The sequence below is a fragment of the Galeopterus variegatus genome, unplaced genomic scaffold (genome assembly GCF_000696425.1).
Source record: "Galeopterus variegatus unplaced genomic scaffold, G_variegatus-3.0.2 Scaffold317, whole genome shotgun sequence".
Taxonomy (NCBI): domain Eukaryota; kingdom Metazoa; phylum Chordata; class Mammalia; order Dermoptera; family Cynocephalidae; genus Galeopterus; species Galeopterus variegatus.
Genome location: NW_007726428.1, coordinates 369,787 through 385,259, shown reverse-complemented (window position 1 = coordinate 385,259; position 15,473 = coordinate 369,787). Strand labels below are relative to the sequence as shown.

The window sequence follows — 15,473 nt, the reverse complement described above, 5'->3', positions numbered from 1 at the left end:
TCAGCAGACAACTCACTGCCAAAACCAACAGCTTTTTCTTGCTTTTCATCAGACTTAACCTCTGTATTTGATGTTCACCACCAACCTAACACTTTCTATGGTTTCTATGACAGCTTCCTTCACTGCTCCTTTTCCTCCACCTTTAAGTGTAGTTGTTTTCCAAGGTTCGGTAATTAGCTCAAATAAATTGTCATGCAGTGTTTGAAAATCCTGGACTTTGAACGAATTTAGTTTTTCTGGGAAGGACCATGACCCCCAAAAGACTAGGAATCCCTGATAAAAACTAAATTCTTAATGCCTTCCCAATTTGACAGACCCTGCTTCAAAACTTTTTCCACTCCATCACTCACAAATTCCCCTATGATCTTAACATACCTTTGTTAATGTCATTTCCTCTGCCTGAGTTTCCCAGATTTCTCATCTACCTCTTCTAGGTTTCTACAGCAATTTGTATCTGCCACTAGTATATATTTACCACACTTTTCCATTATATGCAAATCTGTCTGAACAAAGTAACCAATGTATCTTTGTGTTTCCAACACTAAATAAAGTGATTTCACTAAAATATCAGATTTTGTTAGCAAGTTATCAATTTGTTTTGTGCTCACTGTCAGACAAAAGACTTTGTACTCATTCATGGCAGTAAGTTTTAAACATACAGTACTATTTAGTGAAACAAATAATTATTTTACATATTGAGAACAATTCTTACCAAATTCATATAATTAAAACTGAAAACCAAATTGTCTAATAGATAGTATGACTAACATGTCAACTCATACATTATAAAACCAAATGTTATTCCAAATCACTTTCGTTAACAACCCTAAATTTAAAACAATATCAAATAAAAAATTTTAATAAAACAAAAACTTCGGAATCCTGAGTAGGCAGTACTAAGGTTTAAACTACAATTAAGATCCTAAGGGGATGCTTGCTGTATCCTAAGTGATTCTACATGAGTGTTTATCAGGGCCACTTGAGGAGCTGTTTAAAAACACATACATACGTTCCTCTCCAGAAACGTTGATTTAGCATGTCAAGGATGAGGCCAAGCCTATGGACTTTTTAAAAAGCTCCAGCATTTTCTGATGAGCAATTCCGATTAAGAACTATTTCCTGTGAAAAATGTTTGAAATACCTTCTGGCTTCTACGTACAAGCATTTTTAAGTATCTTATGCTTTTTCACTATCTGAAAGACCAAAGTTATTTACAGGGCACCTGACATTTTTCCAATAGGCACAGCTCCTTTAAAGGTTTATTGTGCTTTTAGGTTAAGTAACTTTTCAGTCATTAAGTCTCAATCTACAAAACGAGATATTTTCTTTAATTTGTGATATAAAGAGTACAAACATCTAGTCCAGTAGGTGAGTATCTACAATAGGAATTGTTTGCATGTAAATATACTGAATATGTACTAACTCTAAATAAAGCAATTGATAAAACACCTATTAAAAAGTATGCTTACACTGAGAAATATTATGCTCATATACAATAGATCTTATAACTAGAAAACAACTTGAGTAATTCTTCAAATATTAAGCTTCCAGAGTATATTTGGAATATTTTAAAATATAAAAATAGAAATATTTTAAATTGCTTACCCCAAGGTTGAATACTACCTTTGATTTCTTTGTTAGGTAAAAGATCACGAATATATTCCTAGTGAGCACTCAAAAAATATAAAAACGTAAATAATTTTCAAGACTACTTACTCTTTTCATTGCACTCATTCTCTAAGAACTGAGAAAATATGCTTGGAAACTCATGGAGCAAAAGTGCTCTATAAACTTACTGTAAATTTTCAGTATTACCTAAAAACATCCCTACTGTCACTCTAAAAAGGTTTAATCTCCCAACATTTTTGGAGGGGGTGGGGAGGGAGGCAGCTGGCCAGCAAGGGGAACAGGAACCTTGCTGCTCTAACCAACTAATCTCCCAACTTAATGGGCATTTTGCTCAAGTGGGCAACCTCCTCACTTAATCCTCTCCACATAATATTAAACAATAAAAAATAATTCTATATTCATCAAGGATATTGGCTTGTAGTTTTTTTTGTTGTATCTTTGTCTGGTTTTGGTATCAGGGCGATGTTTGCCTCATAGAATGAGTTTGGAAGAATGGCCTCTGTTTCAATCTTTTGAAATAGTTTGTAGAAAATTGGTATCAATTACTCTTTGAAGGTTTGGTAGAATTCTGCAGTGAACATATCTTGTCCTGGGCTTTTCTCTGTTGGGAGACTTCTGATAACAGCTTCAATCTTTTATTGTTATTGGTCTGTTCAGATTTCCTGTATCTTCTTGGCTCGGTTTTGGTAGTTTGAATGTGTCCAGAAATTGGTCCATTTCCTCCAGATTTTCAAATTTGTTGGCATATAGTTTATAGTTGATTTCTTGTATTTCTGAGGTATCAGTTGTAGTATCACCTTTTTCATTTCTAATTTTTGTTATTTGGATCTTCTCTCTTCTTTTCTTGGTTTGCCTTGCTAAAGGTTTGTCCATTTTATCTTTTTTTTTTTTTTTTTGGTCCATTTTATCTTTTCAAAAAACCAACTTTTTGTTTCATTGATCTTTTGTATCATTTTTGGGGTTTCTATTTCATTTAGTTCTGCTCTGATCTTAATTATTTCTTTTCGTCTACTGACTTTGGGTTTCGATTGTTCTTGTTTTTCTAGTTCTTTAAGGTGAAGTTTTAGATAGTCATCTTTCCACTTGAAGCATTTAATGTGATAAATTTCCCCCTTAGTACTGCTTTTGCAGTATTCCACAGGTTTTGGTATGATGTATCACTATTTTCAGTAGTTTCAAGAAATTTTTTGATTTCCTGTTTAATTTCTTCTTGGACCCATGTCATTAAGTAGAATGCTGTTTAATTTCCATGTGTTTGTATAGTTTCCAGAGTTTCATATGTTAATTTCTGATTTTAGTCCATTGTAACCTGAAAAAATACATGGAGTAATTCCAATTTTTTTGGATGACTTGATTTGTGGCCTAACATGTGATCTATCCTGGAGAATGTTCCATGTGCTGATGAGTATTCTGAGGTTGTTGGATGGAACCGTAGATATCTGCCAAATCCAATTGGTCAAAAGTGTTGTTTAGATCTTGTTTCTCTATTGATTTTTTACCTAGATGATCTGTCCAATGTTGCTAGTGGGGTGTTCAGGTCCCCTATTATGGTATTAATGTCTATCTCATTCTTGAGGTCTAATAGTGTTTGCTTTATAAATCCAGCTGCTCCAATGTTGGGTTTGTATATATTTATGATTGTTATGTCTTCTTGATGGATAGATCCTTTTATCAGTTTATAATGGCCTTCTTTATCTCTTTAATGGTTTTTGGTTTAAAGTTTATCTTATCTAAGAATAGCTACTCCACTCCAGCACATTGGCTCAATATACGCAAATCAGTAACTGTGATACACCACATCGATAAAATCAAAGACAAAAACCACATGATCATCTCTATAGATGCTGAAAAAGCATTTGACAAAATTTAACATTCGTTTATGATAAAGACTCTACAAGTTAAGTATAGATGGACAGTATCTCAACACAATTAAAGCCATATATGATAAGCCCACTACCGATATCATCTTGAACAGGGAAAAGCTGAAAGCTTTTCTCTTAAGAATAGGAACTAGACATAGATGCCCACTCTCACCACTCCTATTCAACAGTGTTGGAAGTACTAGCCAGAGCAATCAGAGAAGAGAAGGAAATAAAGGACACCCAGACTGGAAAAAATGAAGTCAAATTGTCCCTGTTTGCGGATGATATGATCCTATATATTGAACAGCCTAAAGCCTCTACCAAAAAACTCTTCAAGTTGATAAATGATTTCAGCAAAGTTGCAGGACAAAAAAATCAACACACAAAATCAGTAGCATTTCTATGCTCCAACAGTGAACATGCAGGAAAAGAAATCAAGAAAGCTAGCCCATTTACAATAGCCACCAAAAAAATTAAACTTAGGAATAAAGTTAACCAAGGATGTGAAAAATCTCTACAAAAAGAAATACAAACCACTGTTGAGATAAATTAAAGAGGACACAAGAAGATGGAAAGATATCACATGCTCTTGGATTGGAAGAATTAACACTGTGAAAACATCCATATTACCCAAAGTGATCTACAGATTCAATGCAATCCCCACCAATATTCCAATGACATTTTTCTCAGAAATGGAAAGAACTATCCTAACATTTATATGGAATAATAAAAGACCACAAATAGCCAAAGCAATCATGAGGCCCCCCCCAAAAAAAGGTGATGGCATAACACTACCCAACTTTAAACTATAGTACAAAGCTATATTAACCAAAACAGCATGGTACTGGCATAAAAACAGGCACACAGATCAATGGAAAAGAGAATCCAGAAGACAACCCATACACCTATAGCCATCTGATCTTTGACAAAGGCACCAAGACTATACACTGAGGAAGAGACTGCCTCTTCAGCAAATGGCGCTGGGAAAACTGGATATTCATATGTAGGAGAATGAAACCAGACCCACACCTCTCACCATATACCAAAATCAACTCAAAATGGATTGAGGAATTAAATATACATCCCGAGACAATAAAACTCCTTAAACAAAACAAAGGGGAAACACTCCGGGAAGTAGGAGTGGGTACAGACTTCATAATATGACCCCAAAAGCACAGGCAACCAAAGGAAAAATAAACAAATGGGACTATATCAAACTGAAAAGCTTCTGCACAGCAAAAAGAAACAACAGAGGAAAAGACAACCGAGTGGGAGAAAATATTTGCAAAATATACATCTGATAAAGGATTAATATCCAGAATATACAAGGAACTCAAACAACTTTACAGCAAAAAACCAAATATCCCAATTAAAAAATGGGCAAAGGAGCTGAATAGACACTTCTCAAAGGAAGATAAACAAATGGCCAACAGACACATGAAAAAATGCTCAACATCACTCAGCATTTCGGAAATGGAAATGCAAATCAAAACCATTTTGAGATACCATCTCACTCCAGTTAGGATGGCTAATATCCAAAAAACTGAGAATGATAAATGCTAGCAAGGTTGCAGAGAAAAAGGAACTCTCATACATTGTTGGTGGGTCTGCAAAATGGTGCAGTCTTTATGGAAAATGGTATGGAGGTTCCTCAAACAATTACAGATAGATCTACTATATGACCCAGCTATTCCACTGTTGGGAATATACCCAGAGGAATGGAAATCACCATGCTGAAGGGATACCTGTACTCCCATGTTTACTGTAGCACTATTTACAATAGCCAAGAGTTGGAACCAGCCCAAATATCCATCATCAGATGAGTGGATAAGGAAACTGTGGTATATGTACACAATGGAATACTACTCTTGCTATAAAAAAGAATGAAATACTACCATTTAAAGCAACATGGATGGACTTAGAAAAAATTATATTAAGTGAAACAAGTCAGGCACAGAAAGAGAAATACACATTCTCACTTATTTGCGGGAACTAAAAATAAATAAATATACAAACAAATAAATGGGGGGGGGGAGAAGACACAACAATTCCTTGAACTTGTTAAGACAAGTGAACAGATATGATGTCGGGGGGGAGAGGAACGGGTAAAGGGACATGAAAATCAACTACAATGTATATTGAGAAGTTAAAACCAAAAAAAAAAGTAAATAAACAGGTAAATAAATAAATAAATGATAATTCTAAAAATTACCTAAAGGAATTTTAAAAATTCAAGTTCTATATAATCCTGTAACTTCCAAATAATTACACATTCCATTGATTCCTTTCTATAGTTCGAAGTAATATTTCCTATTTCACTTCACAAGCTAAAGTCTCACATTTAGAAAAACTTTGTCCATGTTTATATATGTCTAGAGTTGCCCTATGCATTCAAAGATATTACTGACAAGTGTCAGATTGGGCCTGGAAAATAAACTACAGAAACCTTTACCCCACTGTATATGTATGGAGCGGAATTTGATTTTTACTTTAAAATATCTAAGATACAATCATATTACTATCTGCACATTTTCCTTTCCTCCTACTCTGCCTTTATGATGACTAGACAAACACAAATTCAAAACAACTTTTTCAAATAACTTCTGCCATGGTTATGAAAGCTTATCATATGCTATCATTTTCAGGAGTCTTTATGTTAATTCAGGTTTTTGATAAATCAAAATACTCTGCACTGCTTTAAAAGGGGAAACAAACAAAAAAATGTTTGCAAAATGGTGTTGAGAAAATTGATATGAATCAATGTGGGCTAATGATTAACAGGTTTTTTCAAAAGTTATATTTAATAAGCTCATTCTTAGGTTAAAAAAAAAAATTAGTAAACTGCCAGTGCCTCTACACATCTTTTTAAATAAACATACCTGTTTACAACTTTAGTGTCTGAAATCAAAAATCTGAAAATGAAAGGCAAAGTTTTAAAAATAAACCATGAGGATTTTCTTACCCTGTAACACTGCAACACTTTAAATGCATAGGAATACAACAAACTCAAAAGAAAAAAAATAGTGTTTTATTAACTACCACACTGTTATAATACACTTTAAACGTACAATAAGGTAGCCTTTAAATTTGAGGTGGTCTTAAGAGTAACAAATGAACAGAATTCCAAATTTTTGAAATAGGTGAACTGCTGCAGTTATAGGTATACATTTAGGAAAACTGGATAGCTCTTACAAGACCAGCAATGTAACTTTATTTTGTACATTTATTAATTGAAAATATAAACAATAATTAAAAAATAAAAAGAAAATACAGCGTAATAAAAAACATACATTTCTCAATTAAATGTACTGGATACATATAAATTTTAAGGGAAGAAGCAAAAAAGGAAAATGGTTGATATTTAAGTGCAGACGGACTACCTAGACAAAAACAAAAAAAGACTTAAAAAAAATCATAAAACCTCTAGTTTTCTATGACTACTATCCATATGGTTGGAGTATCGTCACTATGGAAGTGATTTTGTTATGTTTGCATATGTTATACTTTACTGGTAATTTACATGATGGCTTTTAAGGCCCTGCAGACATGGTTTTTGGAAACAAGATTAGATAAAAATCACTGCTAAGACGCAATACACCTCATTTTTTTGGTCCTCCAATATTCAAGAAAAGGGATAATTCACTATAACGTTTTCTTACCACCCAAATGCCTCAACCTATTCATTTTAAACTTTTTTAAACATTGGTTATATTGCCCAACTTCGTTATTGAAAGAATATTAACAAGACATTATTTTGGCAAATTAAATCTTAAACATGGCTTTTCAACAGGATTTTAAAAGATGACTATCCCTAGAGTTCCATGTTAAAATGTAGTTTTCAAAATCTTACAAGAGTAATGCTTAAAATATTGTACATAGTTAACCTAATTAAAATAATTAGCTTCAAAATGACAAATTGATAAGCTAAGTAAAGCCTACACTATGTAACATTTGCTTGGAAACTTGATTTGTCAGTTATGCATAATAAAAATTCCAGTCATCAAGAAAATTACAAAATTTTTTTATCATAACATGATTTCTTTCACCCACCAACTTTTTTATCTTACAATAGATAAATACCAACATGTTCTCATTTTTACACTAAACCACACAGGATTGATGCATTTGGTTAGACTACCATTCGCATTGTTAAATTCAATTTTCTCTTTATATAACTTGGTAAAATTTCATTTCTTCTAGATTCCAAAAGTACCTACAAAACCCATGCAATTTTACCATTTTTAATATACTATGGAATATCATACAAAGTAAGGCATTTCAGTGTCATGTATAACCAAGTTACTGTCAATCCAAAAATTTTTGCACATCAATAAAAAGATATCTAAGAACTTAGGAACAATATTCTTCTCACTACCGTATAAAAATAACCACAATGAATAAGTATTTGTGTAATATTTACTCCATTGTCTCATTTCCAGAAACTGTGACAAGCTGTAAAGGTATTTCAGTGTTGGTAAGGATATCTTGATTGCTGGTGGCGGAAGTATTAACAGTTCCTATCCCTGAAACAGAACCTTGTTGAATATTTGCAAGGATAAGTGTTGTTCCTCCTGCAGTAATCAAAGTATCATCTCGTGCAGCTTCTACAGATGCCAGCACTGTACTGCTAGAGTGAATACCTTTTTTATTCTGATGTGTTTTAATATGTTTGGCAAGGTGGTCACTTCTCATAAAGCGTTTTGAACATTCTGGACAAACAAACTTCTTCTCACCTATAAAGAAAAAAATGAAGTTACTTAGTTTTTGAAATTCAAATTAAATAGACTGATCATCCCCGCCAAAAACAGAAAGTAAGCTGCACTGACAGGTGGGGGACAGGAAACGGGTCTATTAAAACTGTTTTAGTTTCATGAGCTGCTCCTGCAAGATTACTCTTAAACAATATCTCTCCTCAAAATAAATCTGCCATCTTTTTGATGAAAAACAATCTTCAAACTATTAATATGATAGACCAATAATCAAATAAGACTTTAGTACTTGAACTGTGCTGTTTGTTTTGAAATACCTGTGTTAAAAGATACCAGCTAAAAAATGATCATCTGTAACACACTTCTTTGAAGTCCAAACAAAAGTACATTCTTTTAAGCTATAATTAAAATATTAACATGCATGTCTATAATATTAAAACTTCAACTCTTAAACAGAACACAGAGTAATTCTACATTAAAGCAAAGATGCAAGCCAGAGGTCCAATAAGACTGAGTAATCCCAAGAATAGTGGAAATAACTAACTGACTTGATTTCAGCTGGAATAATTAAAAGTAAGCCTAATATACCAAGGTGTTACAGATGTTACCTTGATGCCTAAGTTTATTTCCCAGAATGAATAAAATACTTTTAATATAAAAGACAGATTAAACTAACATGTTAAAGACCTATTGTGCAAGAGGATTACTGAAAGAGAAGGCAAAAGGCCAGCCTAAAAGGAATCTAGAGAAAAATAAATCAATAAATCTATGAAATATTTTCTGATTTTTTTTCTTTAAAAATGCCTTCCTATCTCTTGTTCCAGCACCTCTACTCTAGGTAGGTCCTCATCAGACCTCATGCCTGAAATATACTGCAATTACATCCTAGCCTCTCCCATCCAACAAATCGATGCCAGATACATCTTCCTCAAATACCAAATTTTATTACATTACAAAACTTCACCATTGTACTGATAACGGAATGCAAGGGTAACCTGCAGATAAAATGAATAGATGGCTCCACTACCTAATTTACAAAGATATCTGTAATGTGCATGGATACTACTTAACAGCAATATGTTGTGTAAAATCTCATCTTTGCTCATGTCATTACCATTACAAAATGTTCTCTCACCTCTTCTATTAACATACCACCATTTTTCAAGGAAAGTATTTCACGAAGTTTCTCTTGAAACATCAGTCCTGAGATATGTCCCATACAAATGGCATAATGACCCAACAGGGCTGGGAAATGCTACACACATTCACATCCCCACTTAGAGATGCATGATGTGCATTTAGCATTCAGTTAATTTAAAGTTCCTAAGAGGTGCGTCCTTGATAGTACCTATACCCTCTTTAACCCAATGTTTCTCACTTATTTGATCATAGACCATTTTTTTCCTTTTACATTATTCCTTTTTACAACCTGCTGATCAGATTCCACTGAGGAAAATTCTGTTATAGGGCCATCTTCAGGTCTACTATCCCAGCTCACTACCAAATGGTGCTTTACTATCTCAAGCAATGATTTACCTCTGCTTCTGAGCATATTCAACAGCATAGACTATACTTCAAAATCTTTTTACTTCATTATCTACTTTCTTACATTGTTTGTTGCAGTTTCATACAAGTTAATCTCATCTGTCTAGCTACCCAAGGAAAGACACAGGAACTAAAACAAGCAGAATATCTAAGATGTGTACTGCTACGTTCTCCACAGGTTATTTTGTGCAATATTGAAAGCCAAAAAGCAGGAAGTGAGAAGGGGTATCAGAGATAGCTTATTTGCTTAATCTAACAGAGAACTTGGATTGGAATCCAGATGTAGCAGACTTCAAAATCCATGTTGTTCTCCATTTAATCATGCTTCTTCCTTCTAAGCTCTCTAGGGATTGTAAATTTTTCAATTCTCCACTGTTGAGCATAAACTGGTAAGCACTCTGATCATTTACACAGGAGCAGGAGAAAACTATCTCTAAGTTATATTAAGCTGGGCTTCAGTTTGGGTCAGTCCTAGGTTCATTTCATGTAACAACTACATAACATTATGTAAAAAGAATTAAATGAAAGAGTCTTGACATCAACAATGCCTTGGTTATTCCTCACTGAAATATCTCCCTTACCTCACAGATACTAAAACAACAGAAAAGATGAAACACCCAAATTTATCAGAAGGGGTTATTCTTTGTTACAGTGTTAAGGGGGAAGAAAAGAGAATAAGATGAATCAAGAGTAAAATCAAACAACTAATTAAAAATGTTAAAAGAATAAACAATAGCACATATGTACCTTAAGACATTCAACAATGTCAACAAAACCTAACAAAGGTTACTGAATAAAATGAACTTTATAAGATACACCACAGTGGCTTTGGAATTAGTGTTTTTTTTTAAATTGGTGTTACTGTAAGTAAAAATTTGATGTAATTAGTTTTAAAATTCAGTAAGGCATACCAAAAAAATTTCAAGGTAGTTATGTAGCCTTATAATTCATTCTGTCTGTTAAAAGTAAGTATTATACTAACCTGTATGTGTTCTTCTGTGCCTCTGTAATTCATCACTTCGAGTAAATCTTTTCCCACAGAACATCCAGTTACAAACAAAAGGGCGCTCTCCAGAATGCCAACGCAGATGAGCTCTCAGATGTGAGGTCTTCCCATAGACTTTACCACATCCTGGTATATGACAAATGTGTTGCTTCTTTTTCCCAAGATTGGTACCTCTAAAAAACACACAGAATAATATATAGTTATACGAAAATATTCAAATGGACATTACCAATTATATCATATATCCCCACGTTGAATTTCAAATAGAAGACATTATCACCATGAGATCAATCAGAAATCAAGACCATTTTAAATCAATTTAAATAAAAATGTATATATGTCAAACATATGTTTTACATATTAATTTTACTCCAAAACTAATGTGATTGTTGTCCAAATATAAATATGCCCAAGAATTATGTAATTAAAAGGACACTTCATACATAAAGAATGTACAATAAAGCTATTTATTATTCCATCAGAACCATTTGCAAATTGCAAATTCTATGCATAGGCCCAATCCAATTGTATAGGAAACTAAATGGTCTTTATTCAAAAGTTATGATGTTAGATAATTTAATATATATATAAACTGAAGAATAAATGCATAATCGATCACAGTTTACAATTAAAAAGCAGCTTAAGTAGATTTTAACATGATTTAAGTATATTTACTCATATATACATATGACCACATCCTGAATATACACTGACTTAAGAGTTTTTCTTAAAAGCTAGCTAAAACTAATGGCCTTAACTTTCTTAACATCAGATGAAAACAAATACAAATCAAAATTATCTTTACAGTTAAAATTCCCTTCATATTAACCATGCAAAGACACCCAAAATTATACACAAGAAGTATAATGAAATATAATTTTCTCCACATCACAAAATTTGACATTACATTTCAGTATTTCATACCAAGGACAGGGTTTGGGAGATGTGTGCTTAGATGAGTAAACAGAGGTATCTTAGCCTAAACAAGAAGAAAACTTTTTTTTTTTCTTTTTGTCTTTTTTCGTGACCGGCAACGGATCACAACCCTCAGTGTCGCGCCCGCACCGGACCGGGACAGGCAACGGGATCGCAACCCTCGGCGTTGCGTCCGCACCTCGCTCCGCCAGTGAGCGGCCGGTCTGTATGTGGGATCCGAACCCTCGGTGGGAGCGCCGCCCTGCTCCCAAGCGGCGCACTGTAGCAGTGCGCCACCGGGCCGGCCCGAAGAAAACGTTTTTGATTCCAGAACTGATATTCAAATAGTATTAAACGCTACAGAAATTGTTACTTCTCAAGCTTTTAAAAATAAAAACTTAGGCTATTGAATAAAAACAAACGAGTTTTTTAAAAACATGACATTTTGGACAAAACAATTATCAAAATCATACTGTATAAACTTTGCAATGTTTCTCCAAGTTTTTTTAAAAAGGTACATTTAACCCCCGCTTCCCCTCCTCCCCCAATTTCACAGTCTAGGTGTAGCCTGTAAACCTGCCAAAGCCTGAAAATCCTCCTGTACACAACACACCTATCGTTTTTCAAATTTTACTGGAAAAATGCATATTTCCCCACATTTATATTTTAATGTACTCACACTCAGTAGCATGTGAAATTGCCATAGGACAAACAGTGCTAAACGGTGCAGTGCTGGCTGTTAGATGCCATAGGTGTTCTGAACAGGGAGACATCAATGTGGGCTCCAGTAGTTAGAGAAGGCTTCGTGGAGGAGGTGGGTAGGATTTAGATAGAAAGGAGGGAAGGCATTCCAGGCAGAGGAATAGCATAAGTAAAGACAAGGAGGAGTCATGCTGTTGTCTCAAGGGCAAGGACGTCATAATCTAACACAATTCTACTTTCTGCTCCAGTCCACCCCCAATTTCTACAACTCTTCAAAGAGCTGAGTTGAACGAAATAGGTTTTTCTGGCTCACTTGCAATGACAAAGTCTTGTTAACCAAAGCCAATATTGTTTCCATTTAATTTAGCTTTTAATATTTATTTTATTCTTAAATAGCCCTAAGAAAAACAGCAACGTTTGTGGCTACTGGTGTATAAACCAATTTTACATATCATGTTTACCATAGCAATTTCACAGAGAACCCAATTCAATTCAGTCATGTCGCTCACAACTTCTTGCCTCTCCTCTACACCTAACACTCAAGTGAATTGATGCACTTTTATAAACTCAAAAAAGTGCTCTTTCATAAACTTAGCAAAATTTAGCATGGGAGCACTAACAAAGCACAAAACTGTAACAAATTAATAGCAATAAATCTGGGTTCTCAAAGAACAAACGAGCTAGGGAAAGAAATTTTCAAATGAATTTTAAGAAAAGAGAAGAAATATTCATTGCTTGAAAATGGGATAGGCATCTAAGAAAAAAAATGGAGGCAGGGTTGCACAACAAATAATACAATTTAACAAAAAAGTTTAACATTCAAGTCCAAGTTTCTATGTAAAAAGAAAATCTGATTCAAGATAAAATCTAGATATGCTAGATATGGAGTTATGACATATCACATGAAGGAAGGGAGATAACTGAAGTAAATTTCTCAAACTTCAGGTAAGAAAAGATTTAGTTATGTTTTCTTCTTGATTAACGTAACCACACCACTAATACCTATTACATAACCTGGAAAAACTAAAACTTTTAAGTTTCTATTCTTGAATGCCTCAATTTGTTCCTAATAATAATTTAATAATGCCAAGATAAAGTGACAGAATAAATAAAGTAAAATTCTGGATAACGGGATTAAGAAAAGTAAAAGGTTAAGAAATCCAGTCTCTTTTGGTCAGGGTGGAAGAAACAGGACATAAACGGAAATGCTAACAAAGAAAACAGATTTTACAAAATAACTTTTAAAATATGGACTGATGCTTAATCCACACAAAACCCACATAATGACAATGCCTTTATAATTTATTTTACTTTATTCCTATTATTTTTCTCTTTCACCCAATTAGTCTCTGAAGACTGGTTCTGCTCAAATATTGGCCAAATGAACACAAACTTTTAATATATTTTATAACTCGTTCAAAAAGGTAAATAAATAAAATTTAGTTTTCTAAAGATGGATGAATGAAATTAGTTTTCTAAAAATGCCACCTTGCTTTTTTTCCTTTTACAAAAATGGTTGAGGAAGAGAGCCAATATCCTAAAAAAAATTTTAAGTGCCACCAATCTCACCTTTACAGAACACTTTGGAATATTCTGCATTTACTATATATGTTATGCTCCTATTAATTAGATGCAATAATCGTCACTTACATGAATGATTTTAAGTGCCACCAATCTCACCTTTACAGAACACTTTGGAATATTCCGCATTTACTATATATGTTATGCTCCTATTAATTAGATGCAATAATCGTCACTTACATGAATGTGCCTATCATGTATATACTAGACTTTGTTCAAATGAGCTCTAAGAAACAATACAGTACTTTTCTTAAGAACCTCAATTTTTATTGTTTAGAATAGGTTATTTTAAAAAATGAAGTTATAAAAGTTCTAGAAAAATGAAAATGAGTATTTTTATAACCCTCAGGACAGAGAAAACTTTTAATTGCATGGTAACAAGGCATGTAATAAAGGAAAAATTGACCAACTTGAAATTTTACTGCTTAGAAAACAATTTTGCAAACCCAGTGATGGAACTCTTTCTTTACTTGTATAACAATGCATTTTGCAAACCACTGACATAAACAAAGTTGAAGGCAATGTAAAACTGGAAAAAAATATTTGTACATATGAGAGTTAACACATATTAACAGACTCACAGACAACACAAAAGACATAATTCACAAAATAAATTTTTAAAATGGCAAAATAACATACCCAAAAATGTTCAGCCTCATCAAGTAATTAAAAAAATACATTAAATAACATTGAGGTATTATTTTTCATCAACCAGACTTCAAAAGATTTTAAAAAATGAAAAAATCCATTACTGGCATGTGTATGGGAAAGCAGATACTCTCATATGCTGCTGGTGGGGGTAAGGGGGAGGAAAAAACTGATACAACCTTTCTAACAGACAATTCTCTTTGACCCATCAATTCCACTCCTGACAATTTATAATAATGAAATAACAGACAAATGTGTTAAGACATATGTGCAAGGATTATGACAATAAACTCCCAACAAAAGGAGATGTTAAAATTATACATCCACACAATAGATTACTATACAGTCATTTAAAAAATGATGCAGACTATAGACTTGGAAATATGGTCACAAAAATTTTCAAAACAAGAAAATACATGTAAAACAGTGAGAATAAGGCGATTCTACTTTTAAACACATGTAACATCTGGAAGGATATATACAAAAATGTACAATAGTTATCTTGAAGTGCAGGGGAGTTTGGGGTTTATTTTTTTTAATTCTCTTCTATATTTCTGAATTTTTATCAGACTGTTAGTTTAATAAACATAAATTAATTAGAAGACTTTAATTTTAAAGTAAAGAATAAGTGAATCATAGACTAGGCCTTGACCTCCAGTTAGATTTGACTTTCATGAATAATTTATCTTGAAAGTTCTTCTAAAATGAGGGTAGATTTCAGAAAAATTATTGACTAGCCAGAATTCCACACTTATTTTAATTGACCAAAACGTTTCAAAGAGCAAATAAAATTTTGAACAACTGAATAAGTATAATAAATATGAATACCTAAGATCAGACGCAGAAGCAGATCCACTTGGGGGGGGGGGGGGGGGG

At 33.3% G+C, this 15,473-nt stretch overlaps 1 protein-coding gene across 1 annotated transcript in view; it reads right to left on the bottom strand.

The window, feature by feature from the left end:
* Positions 1–6,497: 6,497 nt before the first annotated feature.
* SP3 (Sp3 transcription factor) overlaps positions 6,498–15,473 on the bottom strand; it is a 43,339-nt gene continuing 34,363 nt past the window's right edge. Inside the window, exons 3-4 of the mRNA XM_008567386.1 lie at positions 10,728–10,924; positions 6,498–8,224 (exon numbers count right to left, since the gene is read on the bottom strand). Of these exons, the coding sequence (XP_008565608.1) occupies positions 7,908–8,224; positions 10,728–10,924 (514 nt within the window). The 3' untranslated portion in view covers positions 6,498–7,907. The remainder of the gene's footprint in view (positions 8,225–10,727; positions 10,925–15,473) is intronic.